The sequence below is a fragment of the Balaenoptera musculus genome, chromosome 6 (genome assembly GCF_009873245.2).
Source record: "Balaenoptera musculus isolate JJ_BM4_2016_0621 chromosome 6, mBalMus1.pri.v3, whole genome shotgun sequence".
NCBI lineage: Eukaryota > Metazoa > Chordata > Mammalia > Artiodactyla > Balaenopteridae > Balaenoptera > Balaenoptera musculus.
Window position 1 is genome coordinate 74,065,532 of NC_045790.1, and position 16,820 is coordinate 74,082,351.

The 16,820-nt window shown below is 39.3% G+C and overlaps 1 protein-coding gene across 1 annotated transcript in view; it reads right to left on the minus strand.

Moving 5' to 3' along the window:
• The window catches only part of GNAQ (G protein subunit alpha q), a 293,138-nt gene that overhangs the window by 182,045 nt on the left and 94,273 nt on the right, over positions 1-16,820 (minus strand). Inside the window, exon 2 of the mRNA XM_036856420.1 lies at positions 10,156-10,340. Within this exon, the coding sequence (XP_036712315.1) occupies positions 10,156-10,340 (185 nt within the window). The remainder of the gene's footprint in view (positions 1-10,155; positions 10,341-16,820) is intronic.

The following is a 16,820-nucleotide window of genomic DNA, read 5'->3' on the forward strand; positions in this document are numbered from 1 at the left end:
AGCACTGCTAACACTAAATTTTCCATTACAATATGGAATATAGGATCAAGGTCAATTGAAGGATTACTGAATCCAAAAGTATTTTAACACCCAACTTTAGTGAGGGTTTGGCTGCAGTGTAGTCCAACCAAACAACTATACACTCTTATCCCTTTGCCATGGGCACAGCCTGAGGGCGAAGATCAGGCTAGTACCTTCAAAATACACGAGGAAAACGATCACCTGAACAGCCAAACTCCTACCACAGAGCCACCATTTCAAGAACTGTTCACTACCTCCCAGACTGGCCCATGTCTACTACAGTCAGGACAGCCTTCTTTTTAGCTCAAAACCATTATGCTTTTTACCACAGAGGATGTGTGTACATTGAAAGAAGCAGATAACCTACCAACCAATCTATAATCTTATACATCTCAACAGTGGTATCAAGTTCCTTGATATACGCTGGTAATGCCAGTCCTTTCTAAGTCATTTTTCATTTTAAACAAATAACACAAGATCGTAAGAAAACTGCATAATCATCTTACAAAGCAGTGGTGGCAACAACAACTTAAAGGTTACCTTCTTAGCAAATTCACTTTAAGAAACATAAAATCAGGAAAATAGATGTGTTCAAAGTATAGGTTTACAACGAATCAACCAAAACTAGTGATCATAGCTTTAAGTGGAGCATTTTTTAACCCCTTGAGAGGAAAGTGTCACAATATAACGTGACAAAAAAATGTCATTATTTTTTTAAAGTATCAATACATTTCCTTGAGGACGTTCAAGTTTGGATACATGCACATATATTCATGAAAATCATAGTATATTAACAGTATGCTATTTAAAAGCACAGTTATGTAGCAAGTATAAGTGATTTGGGATAAACAATACGGTGAAGAACAGAGTACAAGAAACAAGAAGAGTTTAGGCTTTGATATACATGACCAAGATAAGCAAAACTGCCACTTTGCTAAACCCTAAGCAAGCCCCACCCTAAAAGTCAACAACAGCAAAAAGTCCGGAACTGAAATTATTTCTTCAGTGGTGTGAGAATGAGGAAGAAAAATGCTAGCATGTCTCATATTCTCACTAGATCCCTTCAAACTCCATTAGGCATTCACTTTCTTTGGTTCCAACAAATAGATTCTGACTCTCTAATTGAAAATAGACGCACTGTTTTAAAATTAAAGGGGAAAATCATGCATTACGTGGTTTAAAAGAAGAAGGAAAGTATGTATGTGATGCTTTGCCAGGAGTTAACTAAGAACATCCAAATGACCAGATTCACAACTTCCTACTAAAATGTGTTAAACTATGCCACATGTATTTTATATGGTGGCTGTCAGTCCATGGACGTCCAAGTCCTGAGCAGCTGAAAGGGATTTAGAGGGAGATTGCTTTAGCAGAGTTCTCGCGTGTATTTGGACTAATCAGTAATGTTCCTTAGAGCACTTGCTCTTTTCTTTTTTAAAAAGACCCAAATTGGTTTATGTTGACTTTCATACAGGAAATGTTTAGTAAATATTTGTTGAGTGACAAAATGAAAGATGACAGACACTGCACTGCACTGGGCAAAGGATGGTCTTTTCAGTAAATGAGTTAATTATATACCCATATGAAAAAAATAAAACCTGACCCCCCCACACGTCACAATATACTCTACAATCCATCTGAAATGGATTTTAGATCTGAACGTAAAAAACAAAACAAAGAATTTAGAAGAAAAACCTGCAGATTATTTAAACAACCTTAAAGCAGGCAAAGATTACTCTAAAAGGATCAAAAGGGTAAAAAAATGATAAACTGGACTATATTACAATTAAGAACTTCTTTTCACTTAAAGAACTATGAAGAAAATAAAAAGCAAGCCACAAAGTAGAGACAATATCTGCAATACATTTACTCAACTGAGATTCCTTAATATATGAAGAGCTCCTACGAAACAGTAAGAAATCAGACAACCCAATAGGAAAAAAAAAGGGAAGAAGTATTTTTAAAAAGATAACCAATGGCTGATAAGTATATGAAAAGGTGCTCAACATGCCTACTTATCAAAGAAATACAACAATGTGACACAACTATCCAGCCACCAGAATACATAAAATTAAAAGACTAATAATATACCAAGTGTCGTCAAGGATATGGGGCAACTAGAACTCTCAAAGATAACTGGTGGAAGTGTAAATTGGTACAATTATTCTGGAAAACTCTTTGGTAGTATCCACGTACTGAAACTGACCAGATGTATACCTTCTGACTCAGCAATTCCAAATTCTAGGTACGTAACCCAAAGAAATACACGCTTATGTTCACCAAAAGACAGGTACAGGAATGTTTATATTGGCATTATTTGTAATAGCCAGAAACATCCAAATTTCTATTAACAACAGGATATATAAACAAACTGTAGCATAGTCATAAAATGGAATATTATACAACTGTGCTGCCCAATACAGTAGCCACTAGTCATGTGTAAATATAAATTTAAAAGATTAAGTAAAAATTCAGTTCCTCCGTCACATTGGCCACGTTTCATGTGCTCAATAGTCACATGTGGCTAATAGCTACCATACTGTACAGACATAAACCACTTTCATAAAGTTCTATGGGGCACTGCTATTAAACAGCAATTAGAATAAATGAATAAATGAAGTAACAACATAGGTGAATTCCACAAATGTAATGTTGAGTGAAATAAACCAGACACAAAGGAGTATTATACTGTATGCTTCTATTCATACAAAGTTCAAAAACTAATCTATGTTATTAGAAGGCAGGATGGTAGTCCCCCCTCGGGGTTGGGAGTATTTTGAAGGAAGCACAAGGAGGCTTCTGAATTCCTGGTCATGCTAATCTGGATGAACAGGTCTGTATGCAAATGTGTTCACAATGGAAAAATACATGGACAATACTAATGATGTACACGCTTTTCTGTATACAAAAATTACCAAAAAAAGAAAAGAAATCAGCCTCAGTCTATTGCTCAAGTCTTTCCTTGCTTCAGAGTTCTCCTCTGATGAACATGAACTCAAGATAACTCATCCTGCATAAATGATATGGCATGCCTTGGGATTATGGATTAATTTTAGCCAAGAAAAGGGGATTACAAAATTCATCTTCTATTTTTATATGGCTGACATGGGTATAAAGAACTACAGTGGAACAAGGATAAAGTGAGGAGAAAACATGGCTAGGACATATTTGCAAGACATGAAAAGATAAAAGAAAGCACACAAAGGGATTTTGAAAGCTGATATAGGTACTGGAGAATCTGTGTTGATCAACTCCCCAGCAAGAGTCCTAGAGAGAAAGGAAAAAGTGGTAAACCAACCTCAGAAAAAGAGGTGGTTGACACATCAAGTGGGTCATGAAAAGTCTCTGGATTCCTTTAGACTATTAGAAAGAAAACTCTCAAAGATTTGTAGAAGCAGGAGTAGAAAGTTTCCCTGTGAAAAAGTACAGGCTGTCTTTGGTGGCCAGAAGCCAACAACCCAATCAAAATAACTATCGCTACTAACACCCACAAAACCTGCAGCTGATTTTGAACTTTGAACACTGTTTTATTTTTTAAAAAAGTACACAGACATAAATATTGTAATCACTTATGGGACTGAGATGCAAAGAAAGAAAAATCTCCACTGGGCTAGAGACCACTGTAAAAGCAAATCTGTTTTTAATTCTTTTTTTTTTTTTTTTAATTCTCTTAAGTACTCTGGAATGGACAATGTTCAAAAACGGTAGGAGCTTTAAACTATAACAAATAACTTTAACAACAGCTTCATCTCTTTGTTAGAGTTTTGGAATCAGAGAATCAGCATAAAAAAAAGTAGTGTTGGAAAGCATTTTAGAGGTTGTCTAGTCCATCCCTGGTCTTATTTCAGCAAAATGGCCTTAAAGAATTTCACATGTTAAAAATACATTCTAGGGCTTCCCTGGTGGCGCAGTGGTTGAGAGTCTGCCTGCTAATGCAGGGGACATGGGTTCGAGCCCTGGTCTGGGAAGATCCCACATGCCGCGGAGCAACTGGGCCCGTGGGCCACAACTACTGAGCCTGCACGTCTGGAGCCTGTGCTCCGCAACAAGAGAGGCCGCGATAGTGAGAGGCCCGTGCACCGCGATGAAGAGTGGCCCCCACTTGCCGCAACTAGAGAAAGCCCTAGCACAGAAACGAAGACCCAACATAGCAATCAATCAATCAATAAAATAAATAAATCTTTAAAAAAAAAAAAAAAAAAAAAAAAATACATTCTATTTTTGAACACATCCAGATAAGGAGATTTCTCTCCTTGGTATCCCATTTCAATGACTGTCACTCTGAGGAAAGTTTTCCTTAGATACCTCCTAAATCTGGTCATACTGTTTAAGCTATTGTCTGTTTGTTTTATTCTTAATAAAGATGGAAGATAAGTAGTATTTGTTCTCTCCATAATGACAAATTCATCTTATAATAACTTCCAAACATTTTTTTTCTCATTTGCAAGACATTTTCACATAGATTATCTATTTAGCCCTTGAAATATCTTATTATTATCTGTACCATTCTACAGATGAGGAAATTCAGGCTTAGAGAGTAAAGAAATTTAGGCATAGGGAGGAAATGCGACAATCCCAAGGTTACTCAGCTATTCAGTGGTTTGGCTCAAACTCAGCTACTCACTTCATTTATAACTGTTGCTATATCACTAACCTCCCAACCTCCCCCGATATCCCACCCTGAACAATGCCAGAATAAGAAAATGTATTTTAGGACAGGCTTAGCGAATGCTGAGCAAAACTGGAGGGCTTGCATCTATAGAGAATCCGTGTGTCATTTTATTTTTTAAATTGATGGTATGATTTTGCAGTGGATAATTGTGATTTGTGCCAGCATCATTCCTCTTCTTCTACTAACTGTACCCAGACTTCCCTCAGGGACTGTCAATCAAATTGCCCAGCCCTCCACAAAGCTAGCACAGAAGCTGGGCTAGACAAATCAGGCAAGTTTTCCCGGGAATTTGAATCCTGAATCGGGTGACAGAAGACTGGAAACAGTCAGAGTTCATGCTTCTCTCAGATGAGTTCCACAGACCTGTCCTGGTTTCCGAGAGTTAGTCCTTCGGCTTCTCTTCAATTCTCCAAGTGACCTCACGGTCCCATCAATTCTTCTTCCACTTAAGTTAGCCAGTGTTGGCTTCTGTTGCTTGCAAGCAGAGAACCTTGACTGAAACAACTCTTCAGAGGCACAGATACCGACATATACTGATTAAGGTCTGCCTTTATTATGTGCTTACCATACAGGTGACAAATATTAAATTGAAATCAGTCTCTTAGAAAATTCCCTCATGTTGAAAAAAGTAGTACAGTAATTTTCTTGTTCAATTGATCAAAGGCAGGAACAAGTTGGCAAGTCCTCCAGAATCTTGGCTACATTTGTCTTTTGAAAAATGGCTTCTGGGAGCTGAGATTTCTCAGGAAGCAGAGAAAGTTCAGAAAGCTGTAAATGTGCTTAACCAGGTACTTTCCCCGTGACACGTCCTTTCCTAGAAAGGTTCTGGGAGGACCAGAAGTATTTGTTGGAACATGTCCCCTCAACCTCTCCATCCCCAGGAGAGAGGGGAGCACAGGAGTCGGGCCTGGAAACTGCTGGCTGGCTGGGCAAAGGCAGCTGCGGCCTAGGTGCTAAAAGAGCCCTGGTCATCAGGACTTTTGAGTCTAACAGTAGAAGCTAGAAGAGGTGACAGTGTCTACCCAACATTAGCATGTGGCTGAGTTCTACTCAATAACTGAGATTCATCAGATTCTTTTCTCTTCCTGGGATTGGCAAAGGGAGCAAAGGCCTTTCAATACTTTGAAACTGCTGTAATACCTGGATTTCACAGTTCACAGAAATGATAAGCCAACAGTAAAGGGACACCAGGACCTGCTAACTGGAGTGATTCACTCAGTGAACAAAAGCTCCTACAACATTCCTGGCTTCTTGTGGGGGAGATAACAAATTATAAAACAAGAAGCTTGCTCACTGTAAGGTAACCTGCAATCGAATAAAAAAGTAAGGCATGTGTATATGAAACAACAACAACAAGCAAAGCAGGAAGAATGCCAACTACCAGATACAGGTAGTAAGTACATAAAAATCAGGAGTTCAAAACCTTGTGATCTGTTTCCCCAAGCTGTAACTCAAGACAGTTCTTAGCATGTTAACATAGAAATTTTATTGAGCTGATTTCAAGGCCCAAAGAATAATCAGAAGAGTACTCCTGTATAAGACAGGAAAGCATAAAATAATAGTGATGAAAATTGTACCTTTTGGAAAGTAAGAAATGACAGAGTAATCTGTCTCATCATTGAATGCCTTGTACCTAGTGGAGCCTTAAATGGATCTTTTGATTTGACTAAGCAACAATTATTTAATCCCTTTCAACATCAGCTATCAACACTTGTGTTTAGGAAAAAGGCAAAGCAATATTTAGAAATAAATAAACCCGAGCTCACAGTATTCAGAAGAAGTCCTCAAACACATTCTCTTACTTGGGCTGAGTCCAAGCAGCTCACCTATAAATATTACTTGTTTGGGAAAGAAAGTCCAAGAACAGGATAGTGGATACACGCCCAGGGAGGAATTAATCTGTTTCTTTGGTAAAAGTTTGCAATTTATGACAAGCTCCCCTGGAAATGAAGATCCCGGGAACACTGAGTAAGGGCCCTGGAGAGACATGCAATGCAATGCCACTACCTGGGGCAGAGGTTGTGGCCTGGACTCCCCTTGACCACTGTGCCAGCCCCCAGCTAACCAGTGAGACTCTCAATTCAATGTAGTAACACTTACACAAGAGCAAAAGAAATCCCAATATTTCAACATGGCAGTCCCCTAGCTAGACCAATTTCACAGCAAACAAAACTGTGAACAATTCCTCAGTTAAGAACGGGCCATATCGTCTGTAAGCTACGTTCTGCTTTACAAAATATATGAACTTAGAAGCAAGAACAAAGTTAGGCTGGACAATACTGGAAAATGTTTGTTTTTATTAATGCTACTACCACAGATTATGGCCAATGTGGCAGTAGGTGCAAAGAAGCTTTTTAATAAACCAAACGGTTATTTATGTTATATCTTTAGGGTCACAAAATAATACAAATCACAACACACTGCCTCCAAGTAATTGCTAATAAAATGCACACCAAGTCCTTTAAACTATTTATAAAATATTAGAGCATACTGTAACCAGAAACTTCTGTAGAAAATTCTAACCAAGACATAAAATATTATTATTATTAAGTAGGTATCATAAATATAAGAAAACAAAAAATTCAAACTTCTTAGCCTGGATTCAAAAGCTTTCAGAAGCACATTCTAAGCCTTTTTTTTTTGGGGGGGGGGGTTCTTATTTCTTCAGTTCTCCTCTATAGGAATCCTGTTCTAGTAAAACTGGCCAATTTATACACTGCATGCACATACCTTCTTCTGAACATCTACTCTAGCCTTTCCTCCTCCCCAAAGTGCCCCTCCCTCAGCTCTGCCCTTGCCTCTTTCTGGACTGCAAATTTCTGCCTAGCCCTGGTTAACCTCCTCTGCCTCCCTGACAGCCCATTGCATTTATTCCCTTCTGTATCAACAGCTATCTATTGATTTGAATAATCACTTCAACAATGGTGAGGGGCAGGAGGGGAGGCTTTCAGCTGTTTAAGCTTACAAATTATTTACCTATTCATAAAGCAAGTATCTTTTGAACACCTACTGTGTACAAGATACAATGCCAGGGACAATGAATAATGCCAAGATGGAACTGACACAAGATTTACTTTCAAAGAGCCTAGAAGCTAGTCAGGAAAATAAGATCAATACCCAAATCATCATAACTAATACAAGCCAGGCAACTATCAATACTCCAGTATGGGTTCTGCAAGAGGGTGGGATCACTTTAGTACCACAGGGGGAGCAGAGAAGAATGAGGAGGAATCGGCAGTTGGGTGGAACAGGAAGGAGACAGATGACATTATTTCCTTAATAAGCTTTAACAAAGGCAAGGAGGGAGCAGAGCTCAGGAAGTTAATGGAGGAAGCAAGGGGTGATGCTTTAAAATTCATACACGTTGTAGAGAAAATGGAGCAAATGTGAACGTAATTTATATTATGAACTAAAGGGAATGAAATGTATTGAGGAATTCAGATGTCAGTCACTATATTAGGCAGTGTGTTAACTAACCAAGAGATGTGAGAAGATTTCACAGGATAATTATGATCTCTGAGAAAAATCTGTATTATTATAACGTTTTATGATGTTGATTTTTAACTGAATGGTACCCAACACAGTAAAGTCTACTTAACTAGAATTGATACAAAGAGCTCAAATAACACACATTAAGCATTCTTCAATGGGTTCTATAAATAGGGGATAAATTCCACATCATCTTCGACATCTGTGTGTCTGTACAATGAATGATCTTCATATGAAAATTTAACATCAAGGCGAGACCCTGAAGGATTCTTCTGAAGCACCAAGAAAGATGATTTTTTGGTATAATTAAGAAGACGGTATTATATTTTAATGTGTAAACTGGCAATATGTATGTATATATGTAAAATACACAAACAAACATCAATTACACCACACGTGGTAACTCAGGCAGAATTCATCAGATCATCATGTTATCAACCAATTGTAGATTGGAAAAGTCACTGGCATTTAAAAAAAATTCCTTCTACAGAATAGTCTTACAATTGCAACAAAACAAGCATGCCGCCTATTTCAGAAACTCGTTACACTGTGATTTCTTGGGGGGGTGGGCTGGGGGAGGGGGGGACCCTGATCCTTTTAAATTCAGACTGCTTCCATATCCAGGCAGCCTCACCTGATTCAGGTACCATACTCCCATGAACCTACCCAGATCTTTTCACTCTTGAGAGTAAAAGCAGGGAGGGTTATTTGTGGAGAGACTCTCGTTGCCATCGGAAAACTAACTGTGAAGGTATCAACTAGATAAGAAGCAGCCAGTTGATTTCAAAGAACCACCCCCCCAAAAAGAAATGCCCGATTTGAAAATGATCTGAATATTTAGAAGCTTCTAAATGGTAACAGAAGCAGAGGTACAGAGAACTGCTTTATTTTACCTATGATTCATGTTTGTGAGTTACATCTCAGTTAATGAGTCACACTGGACATACCAACTTCTTCTTAGTACTCATTGATACTGGTATATGGAAATGTCCTCAAGAGTAGATTATCAAGAGTACTGAGAGAATGAAAGTTCTGACTGAAGGTCCTAAAATAAATGTAGGTGCAAAGGCAGTGTTTTGTAAACAAAAACTACCAACTTATAAGATCAGCATCTACAAGTTGTAAGGAACAAAGACTACATCCATCAGTAGACATACTGATTGATTAACAGGAAGACATTTCTACAAATTCCAAATAGATTCCGCTTCCCTTATAAATTCCCAGCATAAACTCAAACCTGGAGACACCCTCAGATGCACCAACCTTGTTGGGCATCATGTAGCTATAATATTTGGAGGGTGAGCAATTACAGCAATTGTTTTCACCTGAATAAAAAAATCTGATTTTCTATTTCAAGTAAGAAAAAATGCTGGATATTGGGAAAGTTTGCTTGTTTTCTAAAAAGCTAAAAATTAAAAAAATTTTTTCCCTAACCCTTTCTCAAGTGATTTTAGAAGTTTCCATTACTTTAATACAACTCCAGGGAAACGTGTTTGAAAGGTTACTGGAAGTGACAGATGGGCCTATTTTGAAAGAAAATTAAGCCTGTGGTACTACTGAAAGGAAGTCACAAAATCCAAAATTAAACTGGACAGAATGGTCTTAAGCTGTTTTTGTTCTTTTATCAAGGGAGTACAAAGAGTGGGAGGTTGAAGCAAGGCCACCGCTTCTCATCTGAATCCCCTCACTTGGGTCAATTTGTCTTGAACTGACAAACTGTCTTCTTAAGGTAATGTGTGCCCCTACCTTATAAACATCCATGTATCTATTGTCGAATATCCAAACGTCCTTCACTGATATCACTAAGAATACAACTCCAATTTTTTATAGCTGTAACTTTAAAGACTTAAGAAAAAAAAATAAAAGTTATAAACAACTTGTTGAGCCATTGAAAGCCCCATTTAGGATGAGATGGAAAACGTCCATTAAAAAAGCCACCACACATCCCAGCTCTTCCCAGGAGGAGCTAGGCCTACCTTATTGTGCTCGTACTTGTAGGGGATCTTGAGCGTGTCCATGGCTCTGATCATAGCCTGCATGGCCGTGAAGATGTTCTGATACACCAGCTTGGTGAAGCCCCTTTTGTCTTCATCAGAGTAGCCCGACCCGTGGATGATTCTCATCTGCTTGATAAACGTACTCTTGCCACTCTCTCCTGTCCCTGAAAGAGAAATGACGGCAGCGCATCAGACCATGAGACCTTCTCACAGTCTCCCAGACAACTCAACTGGGAACAGGCCTTGGATGTGACATCTCCAAGGGCCTGCCGAGAGGGGCACCACCAGAGGGGGAAAGGCCACCTATGGTGAGCACTCAGCAGAATTAGAGGAGTGACAGGCCATTTCAGAGGCAGATGAGCTTTAAAAAAAAACAAAAACAAAAAACTGTCACCTCTTTGGAAGCCGCTCAGCATGGAATTTTGATAGTGATTTGTAACCATGTATCTTATATGAAACAATAAAAATAGCATCGTTTGAACAGAATAAACACTTGATAAAGCTCTCTTCCCTGGAGAATGTCTGAAATGATTCCAGGAGGCTGGGGTGTTTAGCCAGGATTTGGATCTGAAAATGACAATGCACTCACACAAATGCTGGTCAAAGAGTGGTAAGACAAAAATGCCTGAAAATTTCTAGACATTTTCTCTTATTTTAAAATGGGGTATGTGGAGAACACAGTACCCAGATAAGATAAGAATCAGCATTTTTCAGGACAGCAAGTATCAACTGTATTTATTTCCAGGGGCTTTGGTCAGCTGAGTTATGCCGAGGAACCACTGAATCCAGAGAAGACACAGTGACTCTCCTTCCTTCTGCCTACTCTTAACTGTGACACAGAAATTTACTGTTACTGGATTTTTTTCTTTTGTGTTCTCATTTTTCCCTTCTTCAATATTCCTTTTCAGTTACCATAAGCCTGAAGATAATCCATAACAAAGCTACAAATGCCTGTGGGGAGGAGGAAAAATGGAGACATGAGATCATTTCACTGAATTACAACGTATTTCTTCTACAGTGAATCTGAAACTATGAATCTAAAAACTTCATTTTTTAAAATATAAGTGGTTTTGGGAGTATGTAACTTCATTTTTGAATATCTCCCACTCACTTTCAAATTTCCTTGAAATTTCCAAAACAATAAATGTCTTTGTCTTCTCCTAACAACGTGGGGAAAAAAAAAAAAACTTTTTTGGATATTAAACATGGAAGAATATAATAATAATACACAGGATGACTACAGCATCCTCGTTGCCATCTCCTATCAACAAGGCATTAAAAAAACAACAACAACAAACAAAGGCGGAAAAGGAGAACTAAAAACTAGGGATACAACATCTGTCCTAATTTTGTTTGGTTTTTCTGGTGGTTGGATTCCATTACTATCTTTATAAACAATCATGAAAAATTCAAATAAGTATTACAGTTTTCATAGAAGCACTCTTAAATGACTACAGATGTCTTGGTAAACACAGAAGCCTCACAAAGTTACAGTGAAAGATGATTTCTAGCCCCACAGTCCTGTGGTCACCGATTCCTTTATCCTTTTCATATGACTTTTAATAAAGTGATCTGCAATTTCTTGAAATACAAAATGAACACTTCCTTTATCATTTTCACATGACTTTTAATAAAGTGATCCGGAATTCCCTGAAGTATGAAGTTAACACTGCAATGTGAATGCTATCAACCCATTTTAACAAGATTAATTCCAAGGAGTTAAAAATGAACTTCTTATAATCCCATCCACGAATACTGGGAAAAAAAAACCCCAGAAAGTATCTAAAAAGCTACAAAATTGTTTCTCATTACCAATCAACAATTGATAGAAAGAAACCAGTATATTTACTTTCTGAGCAATTCAGAGTATGGAAGAAAAAGACCCAAATCGCTTCTCTGTGTATTATCCTTATCCCAGAACCAACAGCTTGCTCTGAGGGCCCAACGAGAGACATAATCATCAAATCAGAATCTCTGCCAGTCTTTTCCACACCAAAAACAAGAAGAAATCTTAATATGTGAAGTTAATGGTATGAAAAGAAAAGGAAAGAGAATCGAGCAAGAGGCCTCCTCCTAGCTGAGAGGCTTTTATAGACTTACCCCCTCAAAATAAAATCAAGAAAGTAAGAGAAGAAATCTAAACTACACTGGCTTGTGTGTCACTTCAGTCGTGTTGGGCAAGAGCAGTCAACGTTTAGCGCCCCTCTTGGGATCTACACTAAGCCCCTAGACATCACCCTAATGAAGACTCCAATTATAGGTGGAATACGGGACCCAAGAATGAATGAAATGGGGAGAGATTAAGAGGAAACAAAAAAGAATCCAAAAATCAACTCCAAAGTAAGATATGCTCCTGTTGCCTCAGATACACCCAGGGATCCCCTCTCTCCATTTTACCGTCTTGCTTGGTGCCCCAGGAGGCTGACTGGGAAGGATTTCACATCAACAGCTCTCTTGTCCTTGGTCTTCCTGGGTTTAGTCCATAGGAGACACCAGGAGGAGAGCAGAGAGCAAGAGAATGAGGAAGGGGTATCTATTTCCCCAGTTTGCTCCCTGCAAGGGAACCACAGATATGCTGTGTCCCCTTCAAAAGGCCACAGCTCCTGCTGGGTGGCCCCCTCTGGGTGCCTGTACCTGCTCCCTCACCCCGCTGGCCCCTGGTTACTGCACTCATTAGCCCTCACTGGTTACCTACACCTGGTCAACACCTTTGTAAACAGTCCCTGAACAAGACTCTTCTCAGTCACCTAGCTGGAGTCGGCCATTTGTTTCCTGCTGAGACCCTGACAGGTACAAATAGCCAAAGGAAAGCCTGGGCAGCTTAATAAATGAAGGAACAGGAAGGCAAGGGAATGGAAGTACCCTCTCTTCTTCTTCTGCCCTTTCTCTATAAATCTTGCTGCTTTTTTTCCTAGTCACTAATTCACTCTTATAACACTCTTCTGGAAGCCAATCATGATGACAGAGCCCAAAACCAGAATCCAGGGCTCGCTCCTGACCCTCCCCCAGAAGTACTAATATATCTAATACTTGTCCCCCAGAGCATGTACACGTGCACCTACTGTCTCCCAGCAACACACACTTTAAGACTAATCTCCAATCCTGACAGGGGAAACAGTCGTCTCCACCACCTGAATATCCTCTCTCTTATAAAGGAACCAAAAGAAATTTGTGTTCAACCCTTTATACTTTGCCACTTTGAAATACACTGTCATTCTATCCTTTCAAAACTCTATGGGACAGATGTCTTTTTCCTCATTTCATGGAAAAGAAAAGGCCTTGGAAAGGTGAGGCATCTGAGCTAAGATGACACGGCTGGTAACCGGCAACACGAGAGCTCGAGCCCAGCCTTCAGCTGCCCAATTTGGGTTTGGCAATACTTCCACAGTCATGGCTGCCCAAATCCAGGATAATTAACTTCTACTGGCCGCAGTCTAAAAATGTCTCCACCTGGCTTTGACCACATTCAACTTTCATCCATCTAAACCTAATTCTGAATTTCTGAATACTACTTCAATTAACAGGGAGTCATTTTGAATCTTGGTACCATCTTCCAAGACTGGCCATCCCTCCCAGGTAAATTTCACTCACAAATTTAATACTCACACTTTGATTCTATTGTATAAATGCAGCAAATTCAAAGTGAAGGCAAGCTTCACTTAAGAGAAAATCTGTGTAACGCCAATGCTATAGGTACAATGATAAAAGTAGTCAAAGTGTTATTCTGTACTATGGACTAAAACATCAACCAAGCAAAGAACTCAGCTTCCTTGTTCCGTGAAGAGTTCTATCATGGAGACAAATTAACAATTCTTCACTAATGTGTAAGCCAAATTTCATGTTCTTCTCCTATTTTCATAAACTTAATACAATATTCTCAGGGTTTGAAATGGACATTTTATTTTATTTAATTTATGCATGTTAATGGTTCCCCCCCCCCCATATTTTGGCTGTGCTGGGTCTTCGTTGCGGTGCATGGGCTTCTCATTGCAGTGGCTTCTCTTGTTGTGGAGCATGGGCTTTAGGTGCGCGGGCTTCAGTAGTTGTGACACGCCGGCTCAGTAGTTGTGGTTTGCGGACTCTAGAGCGCAGGCTCAGTAGTTGTGGCGCATGGGCTTAGCTGCTCTGCAGCACGTGGGATCTTCCTGGACCAGGGCTCAAACCCATGTACCCTGTGTGGGCAGGCGGATTCTTAACCACTGAGCCACCAGGGAAGTCCCAGAAATGGACATTTAAAAAATCTACTCAGGATTAGAATTTAAAAAAAAAAAATCTGTTACAATAAAACAAACCCTCAGCTGTTCCAAATTATAAAAATGATGTTTCCTAAGGCCACATGGAAAGCATAATGAGAGACTTCACAATTCTTTATCTCTGAATGAAAGAAAGCAGACTTCTGCTAGTAGGTTGCTTTGTGAATCCAGTGCTGGCTAATCTCTTTTCACAGCACAGAGCATAAGTAACTCTTGACTTACCTAAAGAAATACAAATCTCCTATTTTATCAAAGCCATTGATAAAATAAAATCTAGGACGGAGCCCTTACATTAAATCTAGGGGGTGGGAGGCTCCATCTTTGCTAATTTGAATATATCTCCAATCATATTATTTAATAACAAGCATATCAACACACACAAGGATGTGAGTCCAGAAAAGTCCTGCTTTTCTCCTTCATTAGTCTCTATAAATGTGCTGAAAATTTTTCTAGAAAAGTTATTTGTACCTTTGGTTAAGTACTACGCCTTTTCTCAGCCCAGCCCATCAAAACACCCAGAAATGAGACTATTTAAGAATCATGCTACTTGGGACTTCCCTGGTGGCGCAGTGGTTGAGAATCCGCCTGCCAATGCAGGGGACATAGGTTCGATCCCTGGTCTGAGAAGATCCCACATGCCGCAGAGCAACTAAGCCCATGCGCCACAACTACTGAGCCTGCACTCTAGAGCCCACAAGCCACAACTACTGAGCCTGTGTGCCACAACTACTGAAGTCCGCACGCCTAGAACCTGTGCTCCGCAACAAGAGAAGCCCCCAAAATAAGAAGCCCGCGCACTGCAACGAAGAGTAGCCCCCGCTCGCCACAACTAGAGAAAGCCTGCGTGCAGCAACGAAGACCCAATGCAGCCAAAACTAAATAAATAAATTTATTTTTTAAAAAAAATCATGCTACTTAAAAAGGCCACTTCATCCAGCATGCATAATTGATTTTGAGGGATACTTTTTTCTTCCCTACCCACTGGATCAGGATAAGCCACAGAGAGCAATCCCAGTTCACTTCACATGTCCTTCCAGCAGGCCAAACATCAAATACGAATTTATATAATATCCTACTGTGGAGTGCATCACTTTGTAAGCTGTTAGAATATGGCACATTCAACATACACGCTCTCTCTCACACACATAAAATCTGATGCTTTAGGCTTTGCCAAGATCTTTTCAACACAAGAGGATTGCCACGTACAGCTTCTACCACAGATCCGTGTTTATTCTATGTATCCTACTCATACTAACCATCTATACCTTTACACTGATCACTCGGCCCATTCTCAAGATGCAGTCTGTAATTAGCTCCCTTCAATTAATCTCTAAAAGCAGGACAATTTTTTCTTTTTTTTGGCTTCTTGCTCAGCATGTTGTTTTTTTAAAATTTATTTTACTGAAGTTTAGTTGATTTACAATGTGTTAATTTCTACTGTACAGCAAAGTGATTCAGCTGTACATACATATATATATGTATACATGTATATATATATACACACACACATTCTTTTCCATTATGGCTTATCACCGGACACTGAATATAGTTCCCTGTGCTATACAGTAGGACCTTATTGTTCATAGGACAGTTTTTCTTATCCCACACCCTACCTGACAGTTTTAAATCTAATAATACATTACCTTCTTAATGGTAATGAATTGTCATTTATTGTTGAAAGCAATCATGGACTCAATGGTTCCTTCTTTCCCACTGAAGTTGGATTCCTGGGCTACACTTTTATCAGAAGGGCTGTGAAGCACAATCCACGTATACACAAGAATTGCTCAGTGCCCTAAAAACGTCAGTTACGACTATCACTGTCTGAAGAACGTGGTGTGACCCATTTCCACACACGGCCCCTGGAAAACAATCACTGAACACTTCGCTATCAGGAACTTCAACGGTTCATTCCTTTTATCCTGAAAGAAAGTCAGAAAATAGACCTTCTCAGGGCCTCTTACAGGCTCAGGGAGACCCACACCACTGCCACTTTTTTTAGGCTCCCACCCAGGAAAAAGAAGAAATGCCAAAATAGAGTCCTAAAAACTGTGGTATTTAAAAGCTGTACAATGAATATATTCGTTTTCTCCTTCTAGTGCCTTTCATGACTGTATTTGGAGATATTGTCAAACCATCAGAAGTCTACATCTGAAGCCTTTAATTAATGTGAAAGCTCAGGCGAAATGCCCCTGCCCTCTTGATTGGCCAGCACCCAGATAAAGAGCAGCTAAAGAACAAACCCAAGTCTCATGGAGCTCAATTGTAATCCAAGTATCTGTACTTAAGGTCCATTGGTTTAGGCCAAGAGTCTAAAATACGGAATCTCAGCACCACCAAAGCTGAACCTGGGCTATTTCCACATAAACTTTGATAAACCAGAACCAGAAA